At 40.5% G+C, this 23,209-nt stretch overlaps 1 protein-coding gene across 1 annotated transcript in view; it reads left to right on the top strand.

The window, feature by feature from the left end:
- TRPC4 (transient receptor potential cation channel, subfamily C, member 4) overlaps positions 1–23,209 on the top strand; it is a 92,189-nt gene that overhangs the window by 15,338 nt on the left and 53,642 nt on the right. Inside the window, exon 2 of the mRNA XM_010572773.1 lies at positions 7,565–8,083. Within this exon, the coding sequence (XP_010571075.1) occupies positions 7,565–8,083 (519 nt within the window). The remainder of the gene's footprint in view (positions 1–7,564; positions 8,084–23,209) is intronic.

Genomic DNA, 23,209 nt, shown 5'->3' with positions numbered 1-23,209 from the left:
TAGGAGATAGATAAAAAGCAGACTCCTAGAGGTAACACGTTCAGCATTAACTGTTCATACCTTCTCATAAACCCTGGAAAATTGGCCAGAATGACAAAGCCAGTACTTTGGAAAAATACCCATCTTGTATCTTAGCGGTGCAGGTTAGGAGGCATGAACTACGGTTAGCTGTGGGTTAGTATTAGCATGAGGTAGCACAGCCATCCAATTTTGAGTGAGTTCAGCATATGGCTTGTGTCTGCTGAATAAGTTCTGCTGGGCTGTATGCTAAGGGGAGTGTTTACCTTACCCAACTTTAGCTATCTAAAATTAGATACCTGTTTTGGGTTGCTTATCAAAGCTTCTCGCTGTTAGACACCTTTCTTGGCTGACTTGAAATACCGTAGGGATATTTTATAAAATTAATAGTCATAATTGTCATAATAAAATAGTATAATCACAATAATTTAATCTGATGTTGGAGGATTGGTCCTTCTTGTTGTTAAATTATAGGCAAATTTTGGAAAAAATTAAGGTTTAAAAATAAATAAAAAAAAAATCCAGAATCTTTTGTTCAAAAATGTCCACACAAAAATATCTGGTTTTTTAATTATTATTTTTTGCTATATCTTCCTGGCATTAATTCATAACTGGAATTACATCCTGGGTTGATAAAACATTTGCTCAAAAAAGTATACCCAACTGGGAAAAGAAGCAGAAAGAGATGGTCTGCCTAGGCAACCTAGACTTACTGGCAGAGCTAGTAACAAAACCCAAGTCCTGAGGTCCAGATAAGTTGTCCAGCTGTTATTGCCTTAAGTCATATTTATGTGCTTTCTTCCCCTCGAGGAATCCCCCACTTTTTCCATTCATAACATAATTTGGAATCTCACAAAAGATATTTCCATCTCAGAGCTGCAGCCCAAAAAAACCTTCCCACCACAAAGTCTCAACTTGTGGTTAGGATTTCATTTTTGGCTAGTCAGTCCCTTTATTTTGCTGTAAACCACATCCTATAATTTAGCACAAGAGGGATGTTTTATGGCCTTATGTGTCTAGCGTTAGAATTTTAATTGGAGGTCTTACTATATTTTATATAAGAACCAATATTATAATTTTTAAGCACACTTTATTTAAGAGTCAATATTTTATTTAAGACCCCAAAAGATAAGCATCACTTAATCTCAAATATTTGCTTTCTTATTTTTATCATCTCTGTTGCTTGTGGTTAGACTCCAGAGAAAAGAGATCTGGAAGATGAGCATTAAACACCTTGACAGCGTTGAGCTGAACTGGGGGTGTGAAAATGTTGAAGTACACAATTTCTGGTGAAATTTTATCTGCTGAACTTACACAGGCAGCATTTCAGATGTTTAATTAGTATTCAGAGTGTGCATTCTTAAGAGGTTACAGTATCTCTAAAAAATTTCATTGCACATTCATACATTTACATTTAGTCCTCAGACTGTTGTCAGTTAACTTCCAGCGCCGTAGAGCAAGGGTGAGGTTTTGTGGATACATCCGTTTCCTACAAAAAGAATAGACATGGAGACAGAATATTATAAAAGGAAAGAAAATACTGCAGTAGCACATTAAGAGTGTGGTACTTACCTGTAGGAAATGTAATGAGTCCAAGGACAATAAACAAGTTGAACCCTTTCCAAGGAGGCCAAGGAAGCTGCCTATGGAAAGCAGAAAATGACAATATACCAGACGGGTGTTGCATGGCTAGCGTCAACCACGCTGCTCTGAAATGATGCTGTCCCTGCCTTCAGTGGTGTGACAACTGAATTCAAATTATCTTGAAGTTACACCTTCAAGTCATTCAAGTTATCTGGTAGTTCATGAGTGACTTTGTGCATGTGAAAGAAGTTGGGGTAGGAGGATCTTTTGAATCCTTCCTGGTGGACTTAGTTCTACTATCATAATCAGGATGTGTTTCAGCTGATAAAATAATATGAAACCAAAGAAGAGAACTCAGCAAACCAGAACGTAAATCAGAAAACTGTATATGCATAGGGATATGCTGTGGGCTGTACTGAAATGTAGAGTTCAGCATTTTCATGGTGTTTGGGTGATGACAGCTATAGAGCAATAGTGCTGAAGCAACTGATGAGCTTGATGACACACCTTTATAATATTAATTTCCTTATATAATGTGGTACTGTATAAAATGACATATGTATTAACCTTGTTATCTGTCATACATCCTTTTTTTTTGTTGTTTGCTTTAGGTTTTTCCTCCAATCATGCTGTCATGATTGACATGACTCAGAAATTTATTCACCTAACTACTTGCGGCCATTACAGGATTCGTTCTCCTTTACAAGCAAAAGGCAAAATATTTGTAAATAAATAAGCAAAGACAAGAACCAGGCAAGCTATCCATTTGCCCAAGGAAATAGGTTGCTGTATGTAGATTCTGAGCTCTTGCACTTAAGGAGGAGGTAAATGGACACTGCGGTTTTCAGTCTCCCTGTTGAGATACTGCAGTAATGAGAGCCATTATGAGAAATCTAGGTGGAGAAATGGACACATCTGGGGTTTCCGTTCCTCCTTTTCCAAACTGACTGTTATCTTTTTCTATTTCCTGGGTATCTAAGGGATCATCAGCAATTGGTCTCTATTCTAATGTCATAGGGACAGAAAATGTCTCAGACCTAACTGGCATTAATTTAGCCTAGATTTCTCTTTCTGTTTTAACAAAGGGGCTTCTCTTCACACAGACCATACAGGGAACTTAAACACATATTGAAGAGGGCTGTTCCACTTAGTATCTAAAAAAAATTGTTAGATATCCAAGTCAGACTGACTCATTCCCACTTACAGTAAGTGCAGGGTAAAGGAATACAATGAAAAATCTCATGTCCTTGAGCACTGAAGTGTACAGACTTTGAACGATACTTTCTTCTTTTCTTTTTGCCTACTCATCCCCATACAGATATGCATACAAGTATACACAATCACCAAACTGCTTAGCTGAGTCCTATAAATAGGGTTGAAGTAGAAAATTTTCAACAAAATGTAAGGAGGCAAAAATCACTTGACCGTTCCAAGTTTAAGCAGCCTCACAATTGACACATTAGCTCCGAAGTGTATAATATAGTTACACCACTGCTAAGTTTTGGGAAGTCACAGTCAGTGACTGTAAGATCTGGTTGCTTCCCATCCTCCCAGGATTTAAGGAAGATTCGTATGTTCTCTGTGAGTGTTCTGTCAAAGCTTTAGATTGTGTGGCTAATATCAATGTGTGCGGGTTATTTGTTTTGGCTTCTTTAAAGAGAATTATTTTGCAGTAGTTTGAAAGTAAAATTCATAAGTCTTGTGGCTTCAAAGCAAGTACTCTGGGTCAACAGTTAAATGCTGAAATATTCCGAGTGCCATGAGAGCACTCAGAACTTCAAAAGATAAGTACTTCATTATGTTGCAGATGAGGGAATAATTTGACCTTACTGCTTTGGCATTCTGTATATCTTTGGCTTAAATGAGTAGGAAATCTTAAAATAGGAGGTAAAGGGTCAGAGGTTAAACTCATGCTGTAATTACAATTGCAGTCTTAGGGTTTGCTCTTCAAGTTTAACTGTTTCTGTAAGCTAAGGCTGAAATTATTTAATACACACTTCTATATTTAGGTAAATTCTGATGGTATGAATTCCAAAATGTGTGCGTTAGCCTTATAGCTGAGTTACCTTAAGATGAAAGGTTTTGATAAGCTACGAGAAAAACAAGAAGCTTTTGAGTTAATGGACCCCATGTACAAGTCAATCATTATAATGCCATGCTGTTTGAAGCCATGCCTGTTAATTTTTCAGAGAAGACTGCGGTTAATGACATGTTCAGATAGCCTTCAGTTCTGGTGGGCTTGAAGCAAATACTAGTTTAGTACTGTCAGAAAGTAGAAAGATAATGACATGCTAAATGACAGAGGAATACTCTGAGCAGTCAGTTTTGAGTTATAGCTTTGTATCCTTGAGTTTTCTGCCCTTGCAGCTCTCTCTTCTACTCCCTGGTACCCTAACCCTGGGGCCAAGAGGGAGTCTCACTAGTTGTGGTGGACACTGTCAGAGCACAATACATCCCTTGCTATATACCTTTTTCAGACCTATGCTAGCCCAAAATCGCACTTCTAGTAATGCAAATTTTGAGCCTCTACTGCCATTTTCATCTCTTTCTAAGCCTCAAAAGCATTGGCCACAGTTGCAATTGAGAGAGCAGGAAAAGTGTGTGTATGCACATGTGCTATTTTTTTCTGTATAATATGTAAATAAAAGAGAAGATAAATTTAAGACTACAATAACCAGTGACGTTTGGGGTTGGAAATGGGTCTCATTTTCCCCACTGACACCATAGACAGGTGAGAAAACAAGCCCCAGTCCATACTGGGCAGGAATAATGAAACGATCTGGGCATGTGGGCATCCCTGGGTGGGCTCTGCATAGTGTTCAGCCTGGAGGTGACAGATGACCCAGAGGTGTCCTGGAAGAGACCTGACAAAGCAGTGTGAACACAGCCAGAGAGTCCTCTGAGAAGACATATGCCCAGGTTGTGTTTCTTGTCCCAACCACAGCTGAGATCGAGCACAGTACACAGACCTTCCACTTGTTCTTGTACCCAAGTGTGCCCCCATCCATATGTACCTTCAGTATATTCTCAGCTTGGTTCCTTACCTCCTGAGTAATTTTAAACCCATATTTCTGTGTATGCCTGTGTCATGGCTTAAGCCCAGCCAGCAACAAAGCACCATGAGGCTGCTCGCTCACTCCTCCCCGCCAGTGGGATGGGAAGGAGAAAATATGATGAAAGGCTCGTGGGTCGAGATGAAGACAGGGAGGGATCACTCACCACTTATGGTCACAGGTGAAAAACAGATTCAACTTGGGGAAAAAAAAACAAAATCAATTTAACTTCTTACTAATCTAATCAAAACAGGATAATGAAAAGTAAACCCAAGTCTTAGAACATCTTCCCCCCCACCCCTCCCTCCTTCCCACATCAACCCCATTCCCGGTTTTCTCTCCCTCCTCCCCCCCAGCAGCGCAGGGGGACGGGGAATGGGGGTTGGGGTCGGTTCCTCACCCCTTGTCTCTGCCGCTCCTTCATCCTCAGGGGGAGGAGGACTCCGCACTCTTCCCCTGCTCCACCGTGGGGTCCATCCCACAGGAGACAGTCCTCCATGAACTTCTTCGGCATGGGTCCTTCCCATGGACTGCAGTTCTTCATGAACTGCTCCAGTGTGGGTCCCTCCCACGGGCTGCAGTCCTTCAGGCACAGCCTGCTCCAGCGCTTCAGGGGCATCCCCCTGCTCCGGCCTGGGCTCCTCTCTCCCCAGGCTGCAGGTGGGCATCTGCTCCACCCCACAGGCTGGGAGAGACAGCCTGCCGCCTCCCTGCAGGCTGCGGGGGCATCCCCTCCTCCTTCACTGACCTCCATACCCACAGAGGAGTTCCTCTCACATTCTGATCCCCCTACTCACTGCAGGTTCCCCTTCTTAAACCTGTTCTCCCACAGGTGTTACCACCATCACTGATGGGCTCGGCCTGGGCCAGAGGCGGGTCCAGCTTGGAACCGGGGAAGCTTCTAGAAGCTTCTCATAGGAGGCACCCCTGCAGCCCCTGCCCTGCTACCAAAGCCCCACCATACAAACCCAATCTAGCCTGCACACACTACACTATTTTGTTTGTACCTCACAACAAAGAAAGCAGAAGGAACTTGCTCAGGAGCTGTTCGGCTCACAACCGCTGGTTGTAAACATCTCCCGTAAGCCTGTGGGGAGGACCGTGAGGACGGCTGCTCCCTCTGCAAGAGGTCGTGAGGGTGGATGGCCTACCTCAGGCATCCCACTGTCCTGCTCCAAAACGGACTCTGTGCTGGCCTTACCCAGTGCCAAGCCAAGCGTGCGTGTTTGAGCGCCTGAGAATGGAGAAAAGGGGTTTCTGCCTGTTGACTCCACATAGCTTCTCAGAATTTGGCACAGCTACTCGAGGTCAGCAATATGCTATGGCCGGGCAGGGATTGTTTCCCTAGGGTTGTGTGATTACAATCCCAAGCACCAGATCTCCAGTCTTGACTTTCCACCCCATTTTATAAGAATAAAAGTGGCCACCTCCCAAAGTAATTCTCTCATTCAGCTAATTAGTGCTTCAGGCCCCTGTTTTACAGCCCACACACATAGTCGCTCTTATACATGGATACAGTGCCATTGAACAAACATGAGCTGTTTCACATGCAGAACAGCTAAAAAATATACAAAATACACAGTGTCTTCATTAGAAAGAGGGAGAAAAAATCCGTGATTATGGATTTAGATCCACAGACTACCATTTCTTTTCAGCTTAATTTCATTCTGGTTTTCTTTTCCACTGAGTTTCTGTCTGATTCTGTGCATTTCAGGTTTTTGCTTTGCTTCATTCCCTCCCAAGGCTCTAAACGTAGCTCATTTCAACTTATTCTTAGACTTTTCTCACATGCTTTACCTGTTTTCTATTAACTTCTCTTCTTAGCTATTTGTGTTCTTTCCACCTGGCAATGAGGTCATTCTGCTATCGTAGGACTTCCATCAAACATTTTTTCCTCCCTCCAGTTGCCATATATTTCCCTAGCCTTCAGGTAACTTTGAGTCAAATGTTTTCCCCTTTTCTTCTTCCTAAAGGAGCATCACTCAGAACATCTTGTTGTTGTGGATTGAGTTTATTCTTGGTTATTGAGCTACGGACCAAAGGCAGTCCATAAGTGATGATGCCAGTACCATTTTTTTGATTGACAGCGGCTAATTACACTTACATGGCTTCATCATACTAGTCTAATGATCTGTCTTGATCTGGGAAAGGCTTTAGAGTCTGGTATTGTAAAACAAAGAAGCAAGTTTAAAATGAAGGAGCTTACAGTCTTCCAATAAAATTTAGAAACACACCAGAAGAGGCTTTAAAAATGCTCTTTTGGAAACCTTGTTCTACCAGCTCCCCCATTTTCGTGTAAAGAGTGTGTTTGTTTGCACAGGTGAATGTAGAACTGAGCCTTAAGACATTAAGCTTTCTGCAGCAGGTTATCTTTGTTTCTCTACACAGTCATATTTCCAACCTTCTGCTTAAGAAAACATGTCTTTTCTTTCTCATTTACTTGCCCATTTTATTTTATAACTCTAACTTGTCTGCATCCTGTTCAGCACTTCCTTCAGAGAATCACTATTGTACCCCCATGAATCTGTCTTCCCTATAAAACTGAGATTAACCAGTGAGAGTCAAGAAGGCATTTCCATCTTGCTTACAGCTTGCACTTCAAGGGACCCCACAGGAGCGTACGTGTCTGACTCTTCTTTGTTTATCTAATAATTTGCTCTAATGAATTGTTGCCCATGGGTTGTTTACGTACAAACAGGTTTTATGAAAAATCACATCCCGTTTATAGCAATTTATTAACCAGAAAGAGGCTATCTTAGCTAATCGAATTGTTCTAAGTGTTTCCTTCAACTCTGGCCAGAAGCAAAGATCCATCAGTAAGTTAGTACCTGGTAAACTATTTGTGGCTTAATTTTCTATAGCTCTTGTTCAAAGAAGAGGCCTGTAAGCGTTTTTGCCTTTTTTCACAGGTGCCACCAGTGCTTCTGGACAAGCAGTTCTCGGAATTTACGCCAGATATCACACCCATTATTCTGGCTGCCCACACCAACAATTATGAAATCATAAAGCTCCTTGTGCAGAAAGGGGTCTCTGTGCCCAGGCCCCACGAGGTCCGCTGTAACTGTGTCGAATGTGTCTCAAGTTCAGACGTGGACAGCCTCCGCCACTCTCGATCTAGACTCAATATCTACAAGGCTCTGGCAAGCCCGTCGTTGATTGCTTTGTCCAGTGAGGATCCTTTCCTTACCGCTTTTCAACTGAGCTGGGAGCTGCAGGAACTGAGTAAAGTCGAAAATGAATTTAAATCGGAGTACGAGGAACTGTCACGGCAATGCAAGCAATTTGCAAAAGATCTCCTGGATCAGACACGGAGTTCCAGGGAATTGGAAATTATTCTTAATTACAGAGATGATAATAGCTTGATAGAAGAACAAAGTGGTAATGATCTTGCAAGATTGAAACTGGCAATTAAGTACCGTCAAAAAGAGGTGAGTGTGCTGGAGAATATTTAAGCATATTTAATAGTAGTAATGTGATAGATAATAGCCTGAAATACATCCTTTTAACTGAGACTAATTGCTGCTTATCTCTTTTTGTTCTACAGGGTCTCTTCTTTTTTTTATATTTTTAATTAGATGAATTGAGTAGCTGTTATAGTTTGATAGTATCAGAATTTAAAATGTTCTGTTATAGCACAGATACAAAGAAACTTTTTTTTCTTTAGCACCTGAATAGACATAGTCTCCAGTAGTGTGCTCTGAAGAGCTCTTCAATAATAGGATGAGAAATGTATACAGCATGCTTCAAATTAGCTTTAATTGTGTCTGACAGAAAAAGGAGGCTATGTGTTTAAACACCTATAAAATACTACAGGTACCTCTATAGGGAGCTTTCTTCAAAAAATGGCTATTATAAATAGCTACTGAAACATAAGATTAATAGCAATGCATGACTTCCCAGAATTCTGACATTCAGATTCTTTTTCATAAAGAGTCCAAAATGGAGATACCTGGGTATTGGTTTGCATGACAGTTAAAAATTCATGAGTTTGCTTCACTGATATAGATACTCAGTTGGAATCAGAGGATGTCTGCATTTCTTTTAAAAATACTCAAGTTCTTATGTGCATGGAAAAGCAAAAGAATCAAAAGAGAAAAAGGAGTTAGAAAGACAGTTGCCCTGATAGTTCCAAAACTTCACTTGATCCCTGCTCATCATCATGTCAGAATGTGTTTTATCATCTCATCTGGAACCTGTACATACAAAATCAGCTGAACTGTGGAAGTGTATAGACAAGACAAATGCTGTTAATAATTAAATGTTACTTGTTCTGTGTTATATTGAACTAGTCTATCTATCACCGCTAAATCTCTGTTCTGCAAAATATAACAGTAAATGCATTAATATATAAAATATGCTAGAAAGGTTTGCAGGAACAATAACCAAACATTTAATGATGCTGTTGTCAATTTGAAATACAATTTAGTAATGAAGAGAAGTTATCATGAAGGTAGGGACCTACTGAAGTACTGCGGGAAAAATATCTCAATTGCTCTCTGACTTCATGTCTTCTAATAAGTATTTTTTCCTTCAGGAAACTTATTGCATAATTTTATATTTGATAGTATAATGTTTTAGGCAGCGTATTCACTGCCTTCATAAATTATTTTCAGATGGTACTATTCCAGACTTTTCTTAACAACTACTATTTCTATTTCTTGAAATGCAATCCTGTCTTACAGTCATTTAAGAAATTCTAACTTGGACTTCTGTTTTCCAAAGGATTCACAATAATGCCACAAATTCAGTGAAATTTTCAATGAAAATATCAAATCATTTCAAACCTGTCATTTCATGGCAATGTCTAAACATTTCATTTCAATTAAGTAAAGCATTTTGTTTGACTGCAGTTTCTACTTACTTCACTTGCAGTGCTTATACCTAGTATCATCCATATCATATTATTATACAAAGCAGTATAAATGTGATAGAAAGCAAAAATTATTCCTTATCAAAATTGAATATCTCAACAATGCCCAGAGAAAATAACTTTAAAGTACTGAAATGAAAAGTTACTGTGTTCTTAATAATGTTTTTTAATGTTTAAGCTGCCATTCTGTTGGGAACATTGGCTTTTTATTCAGATACGGAATATAAAATATGGCTGCAAATACTGGAAATTTCTGCTTCTCTGGCAGCAATACAGTTTAAGAGTCGAAGTGAAGCTTTGTGGCTGTCTCATAGAGCAGAATTTTCTTTGGAACCACAGATTGATTTTGAGTAATCTTAGTAGCCATTATAATGAATTTCTCATTAAAAGTCTTCCATATGCAAAAACCTGAATTATTGACTCTGAAAGCAGTAGTGACTTTGGAAACACAACATCTAAGAATTATCCTGTATTTAAAAAAAAACACACCTGAAAGATAAACAGAAGCACGGCAGCCATGTATTAGCAAGTCACTGTGTATGTGAGTATTTGTCAAAAGACTGGGAAGGTGCAGTCAGAAGTCTCCATGTAAAAAATAACAAAACCCCACAAAAAATAGACTCTGATAATATTTGGACATTTTTAACACCAAAGGAAGATGTGTTTAGTCTGTGAATCCCATAACTGAGAGGAGTGATGTATGCACATTTGAGTCCATGTCTCCAAAAGACCCTTTTCTGCAGACTCTCAGCCATAGTATTCAAAAAGTTTGATAAACATTTTTCCAGGCAAGAGCCCGGTACTCTAAAACAGCTCATATGTTTGCTTTGTAAATCACGTAAAAGTCTCTGTGTTTATAGATAAAGACTCCACAGACGGTTAAATAGCATAAATTATGTAAGTAGCTTATCTGCTACACATACTTAAAGTCTTACTCTAATTGGTTGTCTATTACCTCAGAATGGAATGAAGTGTAGGTGTCCCTGTGGAAGCTGTACTTACTGCTGCTAGAAAAAAAATGTTCTTTAATCACAGGGTAGGAGCACATCTGCTTAATACAGCATTTAATTGTGCCTACATTTTAAATGCATGGTGAAGCAATCCTCCTAAAGTATGTGAGTAAATTCCTTATACAGTCAAAAGACAGAGGTATGCACAGAGGGAGATCCTGTCTGCTCAAGATAAGACATCTAAGTTAACTTCAGAGACATCTCTCTCTTCTCCCTTGGCTGGGTAAGGAAACAGGGTGCTTCAATTAGAAAAATTACTTCACTAGGCATTGAAAATGTAGATGCAAGTTACACAACTTACTGCTTCAACTGCCATTTCTACCCTGTGGTAACAGAGATTTCAGATTCTGAAGGCTCAGAGCCTGCATAAGGGGAAATGAATCTCAGCACTAACTTTTTAATGATGTCTCAGAAGGCATTGATAACCTTTGAATGCTATATGCTGCACACAAGCTGCTACCCTCTCATCACAGTTCTAGTTAAACTATTCATGAACTGACAGCAATGTCTTTTTATTTTGAACGCTTGCTAGAAGTAATTAACTCAAAGAGGAGGAGACTTGCTGTTAATGAAGTACAGTGGAAATCTCTCATTTCCGTTCCTTTTCTGCATCTTTCTTAAAAGAAATGTTGCTGGGATGTCTTCCTTAAGCAGGAACAACTAGTAGTGCATATCCCTAAACAACAGTGCACAACCCTTCTGTTAGGATGTGACTGGCGACAACAGAAGTTGGCTTTTGGTTTGAAGGAGTCACTACTAATGCACCTACAAGCTTCCCTACAAAGCTGGGGTAGGTTTAGCACCAAGAGCTAATTTTTTCTACTTACAGTAACATTTACTTAACAAATTTTAGAGAAGAAAAAATCTTGAACAAGGTGAATAAATAAGGTAGCGCAGGATTTAATTTTGAATGTAAACCTATAATTATAGGAATTTACAGCCCTCTTCCCTCCCTCCATATACTTGCTGGGGATCTGGCTGTTCTTCCTCCCACCCCTGCAAGAGCACCTAGCCCACAGCTCAGGTCAGTTAGTTTTGCTGGGTGATGAGCCCCAGACTGAGCTGCGGTGGGATTTGCATCTGCTGGCTGCCCCCATTCCTCCCATGGCCGCCATCAGCCACTTCTGACTGCTGCCACCCCCTCCGTTGTGCTCCCCACACCTTCTGCCATAGCCGCACCAGCAGCTGTGCTTCACTCCTCACTGCAGGTAATTTTGGCAAAGCCCAAGAGCTTCAAATAATTTGTATTATTTCAGCTCCAGTAATTGCCCTTGTAGCATGAAGGGCTCATACAGGCATCTAACTCGTAGAGGAGCATTTAACTCCTTTCTGGTTTTTGTGTTTCCTAGCTCCCAGGACACTCTTAAGCAACCTCTTCTCTCTCGCATATCTTGTAGGAGGCTCTTGCACAAAGCCTTCTGTCCTCCTGTCCAAGATCTAACCTTTCCATGACTGTGCTAGGTGCAATTGGCCTAAGACAGAGTGACTGCTTAACCAAGGCACATTTGAACATGCTGGCTGAAACTTCTGCATGCTGTTGAAGTGCGAATTCTTCCACTGCTTGGCTGGACTCCCTCCATTAAGATAAACATTTATTGAACAATAAAACAAGACAGCCAAAGCAAACTTGTCTTAGGCCTGTCTACTGGTTCTTTTAATCTACCTCCTTTTTGCTTCACCAGATGTCCACAGAGCACTCTTCCATCCTTACCCCTTGTTTTTGCTGTAGCCTTAGCTATCAAGATTAAAATAGCAAAGGGTTTCTTCATCCATTGCCTCCATCAATAGGGACATCCATTATCAAACAAGAGATTTATGAGAAAAACAAACTCCTGTTGTATGAACTCACTCTTGTGCCTCCAAAGAGATCAGATCTTTATTCAAGTTTTTAAGTGGAGAATAAAACTTCTGAACTTTACAGCTCCAGGAGTTAAAATAAAAACATGAAGAGAGGTGTTGAGTATGGCACTGGTATGACAAACAGGAGCTTATGTTTGTGAAAGCCATATAGCTCTCAAGTTTGACTGTTGGCATTTGAACTCCTAGGGTATTTTTCATACTAAAAAGAAAATGTTCACACAAAACTATTAACAAGTCCTCCTTACAGAGACACTTGGCTTTCTTCTGCAAATAATAGGATGACCTTATTCCACACTCAATTCCCTCTTCATTAGATCATCATCAGTCCATCTCCTTTGGCATGGTCCAGCAGTGTCTCCCATTTTCCTTTGACCCACTTCCTTCTAGCCCAAGACTTGATAAATTCTGATGCACAGTGGAGGTATCACAAGTGAGGGGAATTTGCAGCACTCTGATAATGCTCATTTGAACTTTGAGCTTTCACAATCTATTATTTCATGGTTAGTCCAAATAGTAGAATAGCTTTCAATCAATAGTTTGGATTGAATAAAACAGCTGAGAAAATTAGGAACTCCCTTGGTGGTTACTTAGACACATAAAATACACCGGGAGACTCTATATTCTTTTGATACCATCTCAGTAGATTTCCTTGTGATACATTTAAACATCCTTTCTCCTTTTTATTGGCACACTCCAGGAACCTCAAGATCCATATTTATTTCTTTGTTACCCTTTGTCTCCTCTTTTTTCTAACACTCTTTTCTTACTGAATTGCAGACACCATTGCCCACTGCCCATTCTCTGTTGTCCTATCCACAGGGCCAATACTACTGCAAATATTCCTGGGCCCCATCCACTGCCACTGCTTTTGCCTCCCAAAGAGGAAAGCTACAGACAGCAGGAGGTAGAAGGAGCTTGAGGCTTAGATACAGTCATTCCCTAGGCTGAGCACCAGTAGAATGGTGTCCCAGACCCATGCAGCCTCATGCATTTCTGTTGAATCTTGTTTTCCCTAATATAATGACTCTACCTTGGGAGACAGAGCAGATCAAACAGGACTTCTAGGACTAAAACCCCTTGTAAATACACACAGGTTGTGAAAGGAAACTTCTCTTGTTTCCCAGACTCAGTTACACAAGAAACAGTATGGTTAAGTAGACAGAATAGTGGATTTTAGTCCTTCCTTTGCCACCAGCTTGCTCAGTGATTTTGGAAAGTTGATTGCATGTTAGCTTCACAAATAAAGCACAGGTATCTGCAGCTTCTGTCTAACTTTGTAAGTATGTAAACTCCCTAATCACTTAAAGATTTATGGAATAATCACTTGGGTTGCTATCGGTGCCTCTTGGCTATTCATCCAGTCACTGCAATCCGTGTGTTGAGTTTCCTGGTGCCTTACTCATAGCTGAGACCCAAAAGGATTCCCAAAGGGGGACATGAACTCCTTCCTCTGTCTGAAGGGGTGCTTCTTGAGGGTGCCATAACCATGGAGAGCGCCCCAATTTACCCTGCCTTGGGATTGTCTCAGCCCTTTCTGATGAAGTTGACAAGTGTGCTTCAGGTCAGATTGCAAGGTGGACTTCGGGACACAGCTAGCCCGAAGTCTGTACAGCTTCAACATCAGTTTCCATTTCAGTCCAAGTGGGTGGATCTTTGGTCTCTTGTCTTTCCACAAGAACCTAGTGCTTTGATCTGCGTGCAGTGATGTGCCTTCAACCATTTATCACCCTCTATTATGCATTGGGATTATAGGATCTTCAGGATAAGTTTTGCCTGTTGTTTATAGGTTTTGTGCTGCGCTCAGCATAGTCAGGCCTTAGTTACAGATAGGGCCTGTTTGTGCTATTGTAGCACCTTGCGAGCAATAATTACATTGTAAGGCTGATTGCAGCTCCTGATGATAAAGGGTGAAGTAAATACAGCAGGAATCACTTTTTTTTTTTCCTTTTCATTTCTTAAGGCTTGTATTTTACTTGTTTTTTGAATAATGCACTCATGACGCTAGCAAAATAAATAATCTAATGGTTCATTTCTGCTTAATGAATGAAACTAATCCAACCTACCTCAGCAGAAAGAGGGTGAGGCTAGAGCAGCCTACGGTACTCATTGACTCAGCTTCTGCTTTTGTGTTACTTGATAACGCTCCTGCTTAGACTGCCACAGAACTGCTCTATTTCTTATGCTTCAATGAAATTTTGAGGACTTTCTATAGTTTTTATCTGCCTAAGAGAATGTCTTCTTGGGACAAGAAAGGGAATTTTACTTTGTTTCTGTGAGTATAGTATCATCCATTTCTTCACCTTAAAAAAAATTCTTGACTTTCTTTTAAAACGTGGCAACGAAGTAAAGATTGTGCCTTTTGAGGGCACAACTCTAGAAGAAATTGCTGTTGTTAGTTACAGCTTCAGTTGTCTGGAAAACAACACATCAATATCTGCTAAGTGCTGTTGTAGGGAATGAAGGAAAGATTGGAGGGGAAAAAAAGGCATACTGAGTTGTTATTGAAAGATTGTGAAAAGCTTGCTAGTTTTGTTGCCTAAAGAAATCAGTTTTATTTCATTATTATCTCTAATGAATATAGAAGATAACCAGTCTTTCTTCTGTGTTGCTTAACTTTCCTGGTAATATCACTTACATTTATATGGTGCTAAATTTACAGAACCTGACACAACTTAAAACCAGTGCGAAGGCATGCTGAATGACAATAAACAGAAGAGAGAACTGAAAGCACATGGGCTTTCTCAATTATATTTTGTTAAATTTGGTCTCACAGTAATGGAAGTAGACCATTTAGCAGGTTGTATGTGCTGCATGTTGTGCTTTGCAGACACACTCAGTAACTGATCTGCTTATCTGATATGTAACGGCTTTCAGTTGGGGTTTTTTTTCTGCTTGGGCAAACGCTTAGCAAGCCCCAGACAAAGAATTGAGATTGCAGACTCTTCCTGTACACATCACATCCTGTACACTCCATGTTAGATGGTATTTCAGGGATTCAACAGATCAACAATTTTCCTTCCTGCAATAACCCGTATTTCCTGTGTCATGTATCTCAGTCTTCTGCAGGTGTCTTAGGTACACTTGGGCATGTCAAATGGTAGGAGAGGTGTAGGAGTTGAAACCTCTTAAGGTCTGCCTGTTGTTTACAGGTGAGCTAGGTGGGTAAGCTCCTGTTACATTCACTAATTTACAGTCAGTGCGTCCTAGAGCACGATTCAGCTGAACAGGCACTAGCGGAGAACTTAGTTTCCTAAGCACAGCTGTCTAGTGTTATTTGAGATAACCTAAGCTATCTGAGATGAATAAATAGAGCTGGTAGGTATGGCACAATACCTACAGGGGCTATGGCCCCTGCCAGACCAGGAACCACAGGCCGGAATACTTCAGGACATCTGAAGCAGCACTAGATGTCTGTAAGTAGGTAACTGAATTGTATCTCCAGATGTAATGTAAATTTCGTTATAGGATCCATCGACTGTATTAACTAGATAGTCACTGATGATGGGAACTTCATTAAGTAAGGCACACTACTTACATATACCTAAATTTAGGTGTTTCAACCACAGACTAGATCCCTAGTCTGTGGTAGTCATTCATGGAGAGGAATAGACACTTCCAGAATATTATTTTGTTCATCTAAACTGAAATGAGATTATTTACCCTTTGCAACTACCTTTGGCTGGTGAAGAGAGGTCCTGACAACTGTCTTAGACCTCATTTTCTATAGCTAAAGTTATAATGGAATTTATTTCAACTTGGGTGTCCAGTTTTGCAATATTCAGAGTTTCTCTGGAATGCTGCCATCTACTAGTGATAGCACAGGAAGGAAAATGCCTTCTGGTATCACCATTTTATACTGTCACTTGCCCCTCAATACCATATACAACGGCAACTGGCAGTGTTTCTTAGAGAACATAAGTCACACAGCTCTGTGATTGCATAAGGACTGTTTCTTTTCCTTACTATCCAGTGATTTATCACTATTCTTGACCAGTTCCATACAACTATGTGCCCATTCTAGAGGGGCGGATTTCCCTGTCCTCTGCATATGTGATTGAATAGCATCTTGACAGTGTCAGCTACTTAAGTTGCTGTGTTTCTTTGCATCCTTTCTGTTCTCCCTCCCCTGACACAATGAATCATCCATCAGTATTTCCACTCAGTTTTTAGTTTCATTCTTGGCTTGAATTCTGTAATCTCTGTGGAATCTCCAAATAAGTTTATACTTTTTTTTTTAATCCTTGTCCTTTAATTCAGGTCCTGCCATTCTAAATTGATATTTAGTGTTTCCATTATTGTACTCATATCAAATACTCCACTAGTGAAAGATGCAAAGTTTTAGTGAGGCAAAAGGCTAGAGATATTTTGCAAAAATAAGATATTTTGAGGAAAGACTTTAAGAAAGTGAAAACTCTTTTCCCAGGGAGACAATAGGCTCAGCTGTTGGTGAGCACTTGCAAACAATCAAGGACTTGATAAGGAAGGATTTTACAGAATGTTTTGAAGAACAGGGGAAAGCCAAAGGTGAATGCGTATGAATAAGAGAAGAAAGAAATCCAGGACTGAACATCCTCTGGCATGTTCTTTATTACATCAAATTATTGCTTTTATACTTTGAATGTGTTTCATTCCTGAATAATGTTGGAAAATTGTGAGGGCCCTTAACATCTGTGGGAGAGAAGAAAACAATGCAGATCTTCAGCAAGTAGAAATTGCTGAAGATCTACAAAGTGCAACATTCCTATGCTCTGTTGCTCAAGTGCAGGATCTGGCTCATTATTTTTTTAGGTAGATGAAGAGGAAAAGGTAACATTTCACTCTGCCTGCTGTGCAGAAAAGATAATAATATTTAATTGCCAGGGTAATGTAGCCATTTAAATTAGAGGTTGTTCTAAATAGCTAACCTTAAGGGCTTCATTAGCAGCCCTGTTATGGTTCACAAAAAGACATGACTCAGTTACGCAGCATTTGACATTAAGACAAGCTGAAAGTGTAACAGAAGGGAAAAAGGTTTAACACATTATTAATAAAATTAGTTGAAGGCTTAGACTCTTTTTTCGTGCCTTCTTAATAGCATGCAGAAAGAAACTAGAAATACCCATTCCTGTAGTGTGTTTGTGCTATGAGTCCCTGACTCATATCACATAACCTCAGGTATTTAACTAAGGTACCTATGTCAGCAGCCTAGCCTTGGGTCCCTTCATAGTTGATGGGAAGAGACAGGCATCTCCAGACAGCAACTCAGGCCATCTCAGAGCAAAATCATTTTTGTCACTACCTATGTTACTTACGCTTATTGCAGAGGAGACATGGGTACCTAGATGTGTTGTACAGGCTAGAAAGAAAGTAAAATCCTTTAAGAAGAATAGCATGTTGTTTCTGGAAGGTAGGTAACGGTGGGCAAAAGCTAATTTTTTTAAGTCTTGATATTCTGTTGTTCTGAGAACAGCTGAATTAGATGAACCTGTTTGCAGAAACCCCTTCTAATGCATTGTGTGATCTAAGGGTCTGCCTTAGCAGGTAAGTTCAGGGAGAAACCTAGTTTCCCACAAAGACCTATCTATATTGTTTATTGTCCTGGTTTCAGCTGGGACAGAGTTAATTGTCTTCCTAGTAGGTGGTACAGTGCTATGTTTTGGATTCAGTATGAGAAGAATGTTGATAACACTGATGTTTTCAGTTGTTGCCAAGTGATGTTTAGTCTAAAGTCAAGGATTTTTCAGCTTCTCATGCTCAGCCAGTGAGAAAGCTGGAGGGGCACAAGGAGTTGGCACAGGACACAGCCAGGGCAGCTGACCCAAACTGGCCAAAGGGGTATTCCATACCATGGGACGTCCCATCTAGTATAGGGACTGGGGTGCGGGGGTGCGGGGGGAATCGCTGCTTGGGGCCTAATTGGGCGTCGATCGGAGGGTGGTGAGCAATAGCACTGTGCATCATTTGTATATTCCAATCCTTTTATTATTACTGTTGTCATTTTATTAGCGTTATCATTATCATTATTAGTTTCTTCTTTTCTGTTCTATTAAACTGTTCTTATCTCAACCCACGAGTTTTACTTCTTTTCCTGATTTTCTTACCTGTCCCACTGCGGGGGGGGCAGTGAGTGAGCGGCTGCGTGGTGCTTAGTTGCTGGCTGGGGTTAAACCACGACATTTATTTACAGTTACATATTTAGACTTAGTGGGCTTAGACTCACTGTACAGTTTGTTGGAGGGGAAAAGCCTAAACAGATCATCTTTAAGTTCCCTTCCAACCCAAACCATTCTATGATTCTATATTAAAAGTTTATCTTGCTTTAGGGACAAGGCCTCACTCATGCAGTCTGGACAGGTCATGTTTGGATTATAGATATGGTCAAACAGTCTCAGATCAGCTCGTCCTAAGCAGTTTCATCTTTCCAGACCTGAGCTACACACAGATTAAGAGCCAACAATTTGAAGAGAAGTATGCAAGCCTCAGAGTTCACTGGACTAATGTCAAGAACTAATGTTCTTGAATCTGCTTTTTATTTTTCAGTGAAATGTAACTTCTCTTTGACCACCATTATCCATGTATCCACCTTACAGAAGAGCTGGCAATGTGTCCTTGGAAGATGGCTTTATAGGACTTGTACTGTTTGCACACGTGGCACCTTTGTCCTAGAAAAATCAGGCATTTGGGAGCCCCCATCATGCCATGCTGGGACTTTTTTTCACCAACATACAGAGATTAGGTGATGATTTCAGATTTCACCTGAAGGAGTAAGCATCATGCAAAGCTGAATTTCAGAGGTTTGGTCTGAGGGAAAAATCCTCAATTTTCCATGAAGGTTCTCAAGATTAGATAGAACATATTGCAAGGCTAACTGTTGTTAGAGCTATGACAGCCTGAAGGGCTTGTGTTGAGCCATTTCTTCATCATTATTTCCAAAGCTGGAAACCTGTAGTGAACTTATTCAAAATCAGTCCAAATTTTGAAATAAAAGACAAAGCTTTTGTATGCACTGAAAAGAAATGTTTTCTTTCACTGCAAGTGGCCATATTCTCAATACAAATACATTAGTCAAATCACATTAAAGGTGAGTAGCATAATCACACTTGGAACGAAGAGAGATCATAATTTTCATTACAGTAAATTAAGGTTAGGTCTTCCTAACCTGGCTGTGAAAAATTGCTCTTTGCTCTGTACTCAACCTTGGCAAAAATAGTCTTTTTGTTTTCAATGATGGAACTTTCCAGGTATAATAATTGCAAATTACAGCATACAAAGAATGGTTAAACAAGACCTTGTCAATAGTGAAGACTATACTGGTTTGAAGTTGGCTTGCTTTTCTGTTGCAGCTTTTTCAGTTAGAGTATACATACCTGACCACAGAAACACTGCTTGAACACTGACTAGATTTGTAGCCAAAGATATTTCATTCACCTTGATTTTGGCAAGGCTTTTGACAGCATTTCTCACTATAGTGTTGTATCCATGTTAGGATGTTACAGGCTGGATGGGAGAACGAGATAGCTAATGGTGGGATGGTCAAGCTTAGAGGGTTGTGGTTAATGCGTCATACTCTATCTGACGACAAGTAAAAACTCTGCAGTGCTGCCAGGATCTGTACTGGCCCAGATTTATCAGTGACCAGGAGAAGATCTGCTCTCGAAAAGTTTGCAGACAGCACCAAGTGAGAGAGATCAGCTGATATGCTCAAGGCAGGGCTGCCTTTGGAGAGACCAAGACAGGCTGGAGGAACAGGCTGACAGGACCCTAACTGAAATTCAGAAAGGACAAACGCGAAGTCCTGAACCTGGGAAGGAAGAAGCCCCTGCAGCGACACAGGCTGGGGACTGACTGCCTGGCTGCAATGCAGAAAAGGAGCCGGAGGTGTGAGGACCTCCAGCTGGACAAAGGCCAGCAGCAAAGAAGGCTAGCCATAACCTGGGCTGTACTAACAGGAGCATCAATAGTGTATTGAGGTAAGTGGTTTTTCCACTTTAATCAGCACTCATTGGATCACATCTCGATACTGCATCCAGCTTTGTGTCCCTCAGTACAAAAGACATCAGTAAATTGGAGCAAGTTCAGGGGAGGGCCACTGAGATGGTGGGGGCTGGAGCACTTGCCCTCCGAGGAGGAGCCGAGGGAGCAGAGCCTGTTCAGCCTGGAGCAGAGGTGGTTTCAGGGGAACCAGCATCACCCCCCAGTGACTACAGGGACATCATCGAGGATATGGAGCCAGGCGTTTCACAGTGGTTCATGGTGGAAGGACTATAAACAATGGTGAAAGAAGAAAAGTTTGCACTGGATATAAAGAAGAAAAAAGCTTTCCCCATGAGGACAGTCAGGCATGGAACAGGTTTCCCAGACAGGTTGTGCTGTCTCCATCCTTGGAGATTTTCAAGACTTAACTGGATAAAGCCCCGAGCAACCCAGTCTGATCTCATAGGTGACCCTGCTTTGAGCAGGAGGTTGGACAAAAGACCTCCTGAGGTCCCTCCCAGCCTGAATTATCCTATGATCTGATGATGGGAACTGAAGAGCCGAATGCATTGTAGCCAGTGTGCTTGGAAGTCTCTGTGAAGCTGTCATCAACTGTACACAGGATGACAGATACGTGCCTCTCTCTTCTTCTATGGTATTCAGAAATCTGGCCATGTTAGTCTTTCTCAGATGTGTTTGCTGGTATATGCCCTGGCATTTCAACTGAAAGCATAAAGAGAGAAACATTTTTTTATCTTCTTAACCCTTAACACCTTTTAAGGGCACAGAAGGAGTATTGCTGTTGTTATTAATATTGCAGCAGTGCTCCAGGGATATTTAACTTTACATCCAGTTCAACGAGTTTGAAATAACCAAGTAATATGAATTTTCAAATGATTAAGGAAGGAAAAAGGTGAATCAGTATAAAATTATTTATTACATCAGAAGATAGAATATGAAAGTGTTCAGTTCACGGATGTTTTTCCCCAGGAACAAAACACAAATGCTTAGTATTAGAAGTAAAAGTAGTAAAAACAACAACAAAAAAATTTGAACAATGGACTATTTAGCAATTGTATATTATTCTTCCTCTACCAACTTTTCAACAAATATGATGATACCACCTCAAAACATTTAGGTAAAAATTATTATCCTGTCATTTTCAAAAAGAAAATTAAGATAAAGAAGTTCCCTTCCTTTCTGCTTTCCTTCCTTCACAAATGCAATTAATGTAAATTGACCATAGTCGTAACACTGCCAATATAAATATTCTGCCAATACAAATGTAAATATTATTCTCTCAGCCTTGGGTCCTTTGGCTTCTATCCTCCCTCAATTTCTGTGGAAAAGCTGAGTTCTGTAGCAAGTCCAGCAAGTTCAGTACTTCAGAAAAAGAACAACATTTTCCCAAAGCAGTACTGAGATATATCTGCCATCTAGTCTTCTATTCAAAACAGGAGGTGAGTTTTTGCCTTTGTGAGCTGTCAAGGTTAGAGAATGAAGGGGTTTGTGTGTCAGATCCCTTGTTGGGGTTTCTAAAATTCCCTGCAAAAAACCCCTGATGGTGGATTATCTTTGAAGTTCTGAAATGAAGCACTAAAGGATCTCGCAGTTAAAACTTCGCGTGCTGCTGCTGCTGCAGTTCCCTATTGTTTAGTTACCAAGCATGGATTGTTTTGGCTGCAGTCCTCTCTGCCTCTCACTGAAGTGTTTGGATGCTGAAGAAAACACAATTTTGTTGTGTTGATGGAGGCTGGAGTCAGGAGCACTACAGCTTCTGTGGGGGTTGGAGCAGACCGGCACAGAGTAGGCAGCAGTAAGTAATGGAGAGGAACGGGGGTCTCACCACCATCACCTCAGTAACAGGGTATATCGGGAGTAAATGTGAGAGGGATGTTTGATAAAGAAGAGCTCTTTCTTCCCTGAATACAGTATTTGATGGTATTTGCATGAGACCTTTACAGCTGCAGGCTGGATATTGTGGAGAAAAATAGATACTGAACATGACTGTAGCTCAAGAGGCGTCACCCAGCCTGCCTGCGGGCCAAGGCAGAAGTCCTTCAGCTGGCCAATTTTGTTAAAGCCTGTACATTTTGTATAAGTGCAGGGGATGGGAAAGGTACACATGCAATCTACATTTAAATTGCACGTCACATAGGAACTTCAGTGTTTTTGTAGGTTTACTTGGGATTTTTTCTCTGTATTCACTTATCTCTTACTATAAAATAAGTTTCTTTATTCTTAATTATAACATATGTCTGATTCTTGAATAAATTTCAGATTAGGGAATCATGATTTCAGCATATGATGAGGATACATCTGCTTAACTCCACAGAAGACTGCAAAGGAAGCAGAAAATATTCCTTCAGAGTACCAGTGAGCTATCTTTCACAAGGATTAAAGAGCAGCTCGCTCTTAGAAATGTACCCTTTCTGACTTGCTGGAGCAGAAGCTAGGGCATGCATGTCATGCAGGCAGTGACAACAGCCTATGGAGTGTTTTCCTCTGTCAGTGAACAAATTGTCTGTGATTTGTTGAGGAAGAGTGTAGCCTCAAACCTTTAGGGACTGAAACACAGCCTTTGCTTATATCATTCCACATATGCCTCTTCCATCTCTAGCTTTTTGCAAATGATCTTTTTCCTCCACATTTTAAAATAAAATATTTTCCTTTACCTGGAACTGTAAGCCAATGTGTTCTACTCCATCTCCATAAGAAGTAGCTATGGAAGTTGGGCAAACAAAAACATGTCCTGAGTTACCCAATTTCTAGGAGCATGCAGTGAGTTTTAGAAACACCAGTCTAACTCAGAAATGTATGATGTAAATCAGTAAAATATTGTGCAAGGAACTGGTCTTTGA

The sequence above is a fragment of the Haliaeetus leucocephalus genome, unplaced genomic scaffold, assembly GCF_000737465.1.
Source record: "Haliaeetus leucocephalus isolate CR32 unplaced genomic scaffold, Haliaeetus_leucocephalus-4.0 Scaffold351, whole genome shotgun sequence".
Lineage (NCBI taxonomy): Eukaryota > Metazoa > Chordata > Aves > Accipitriformes > Accipitridae > Haliaeetus > Haliaeetus leucocephalus.
This window is presented reverse-complemented; position numbering and strand designations above follow the sequence as displayed.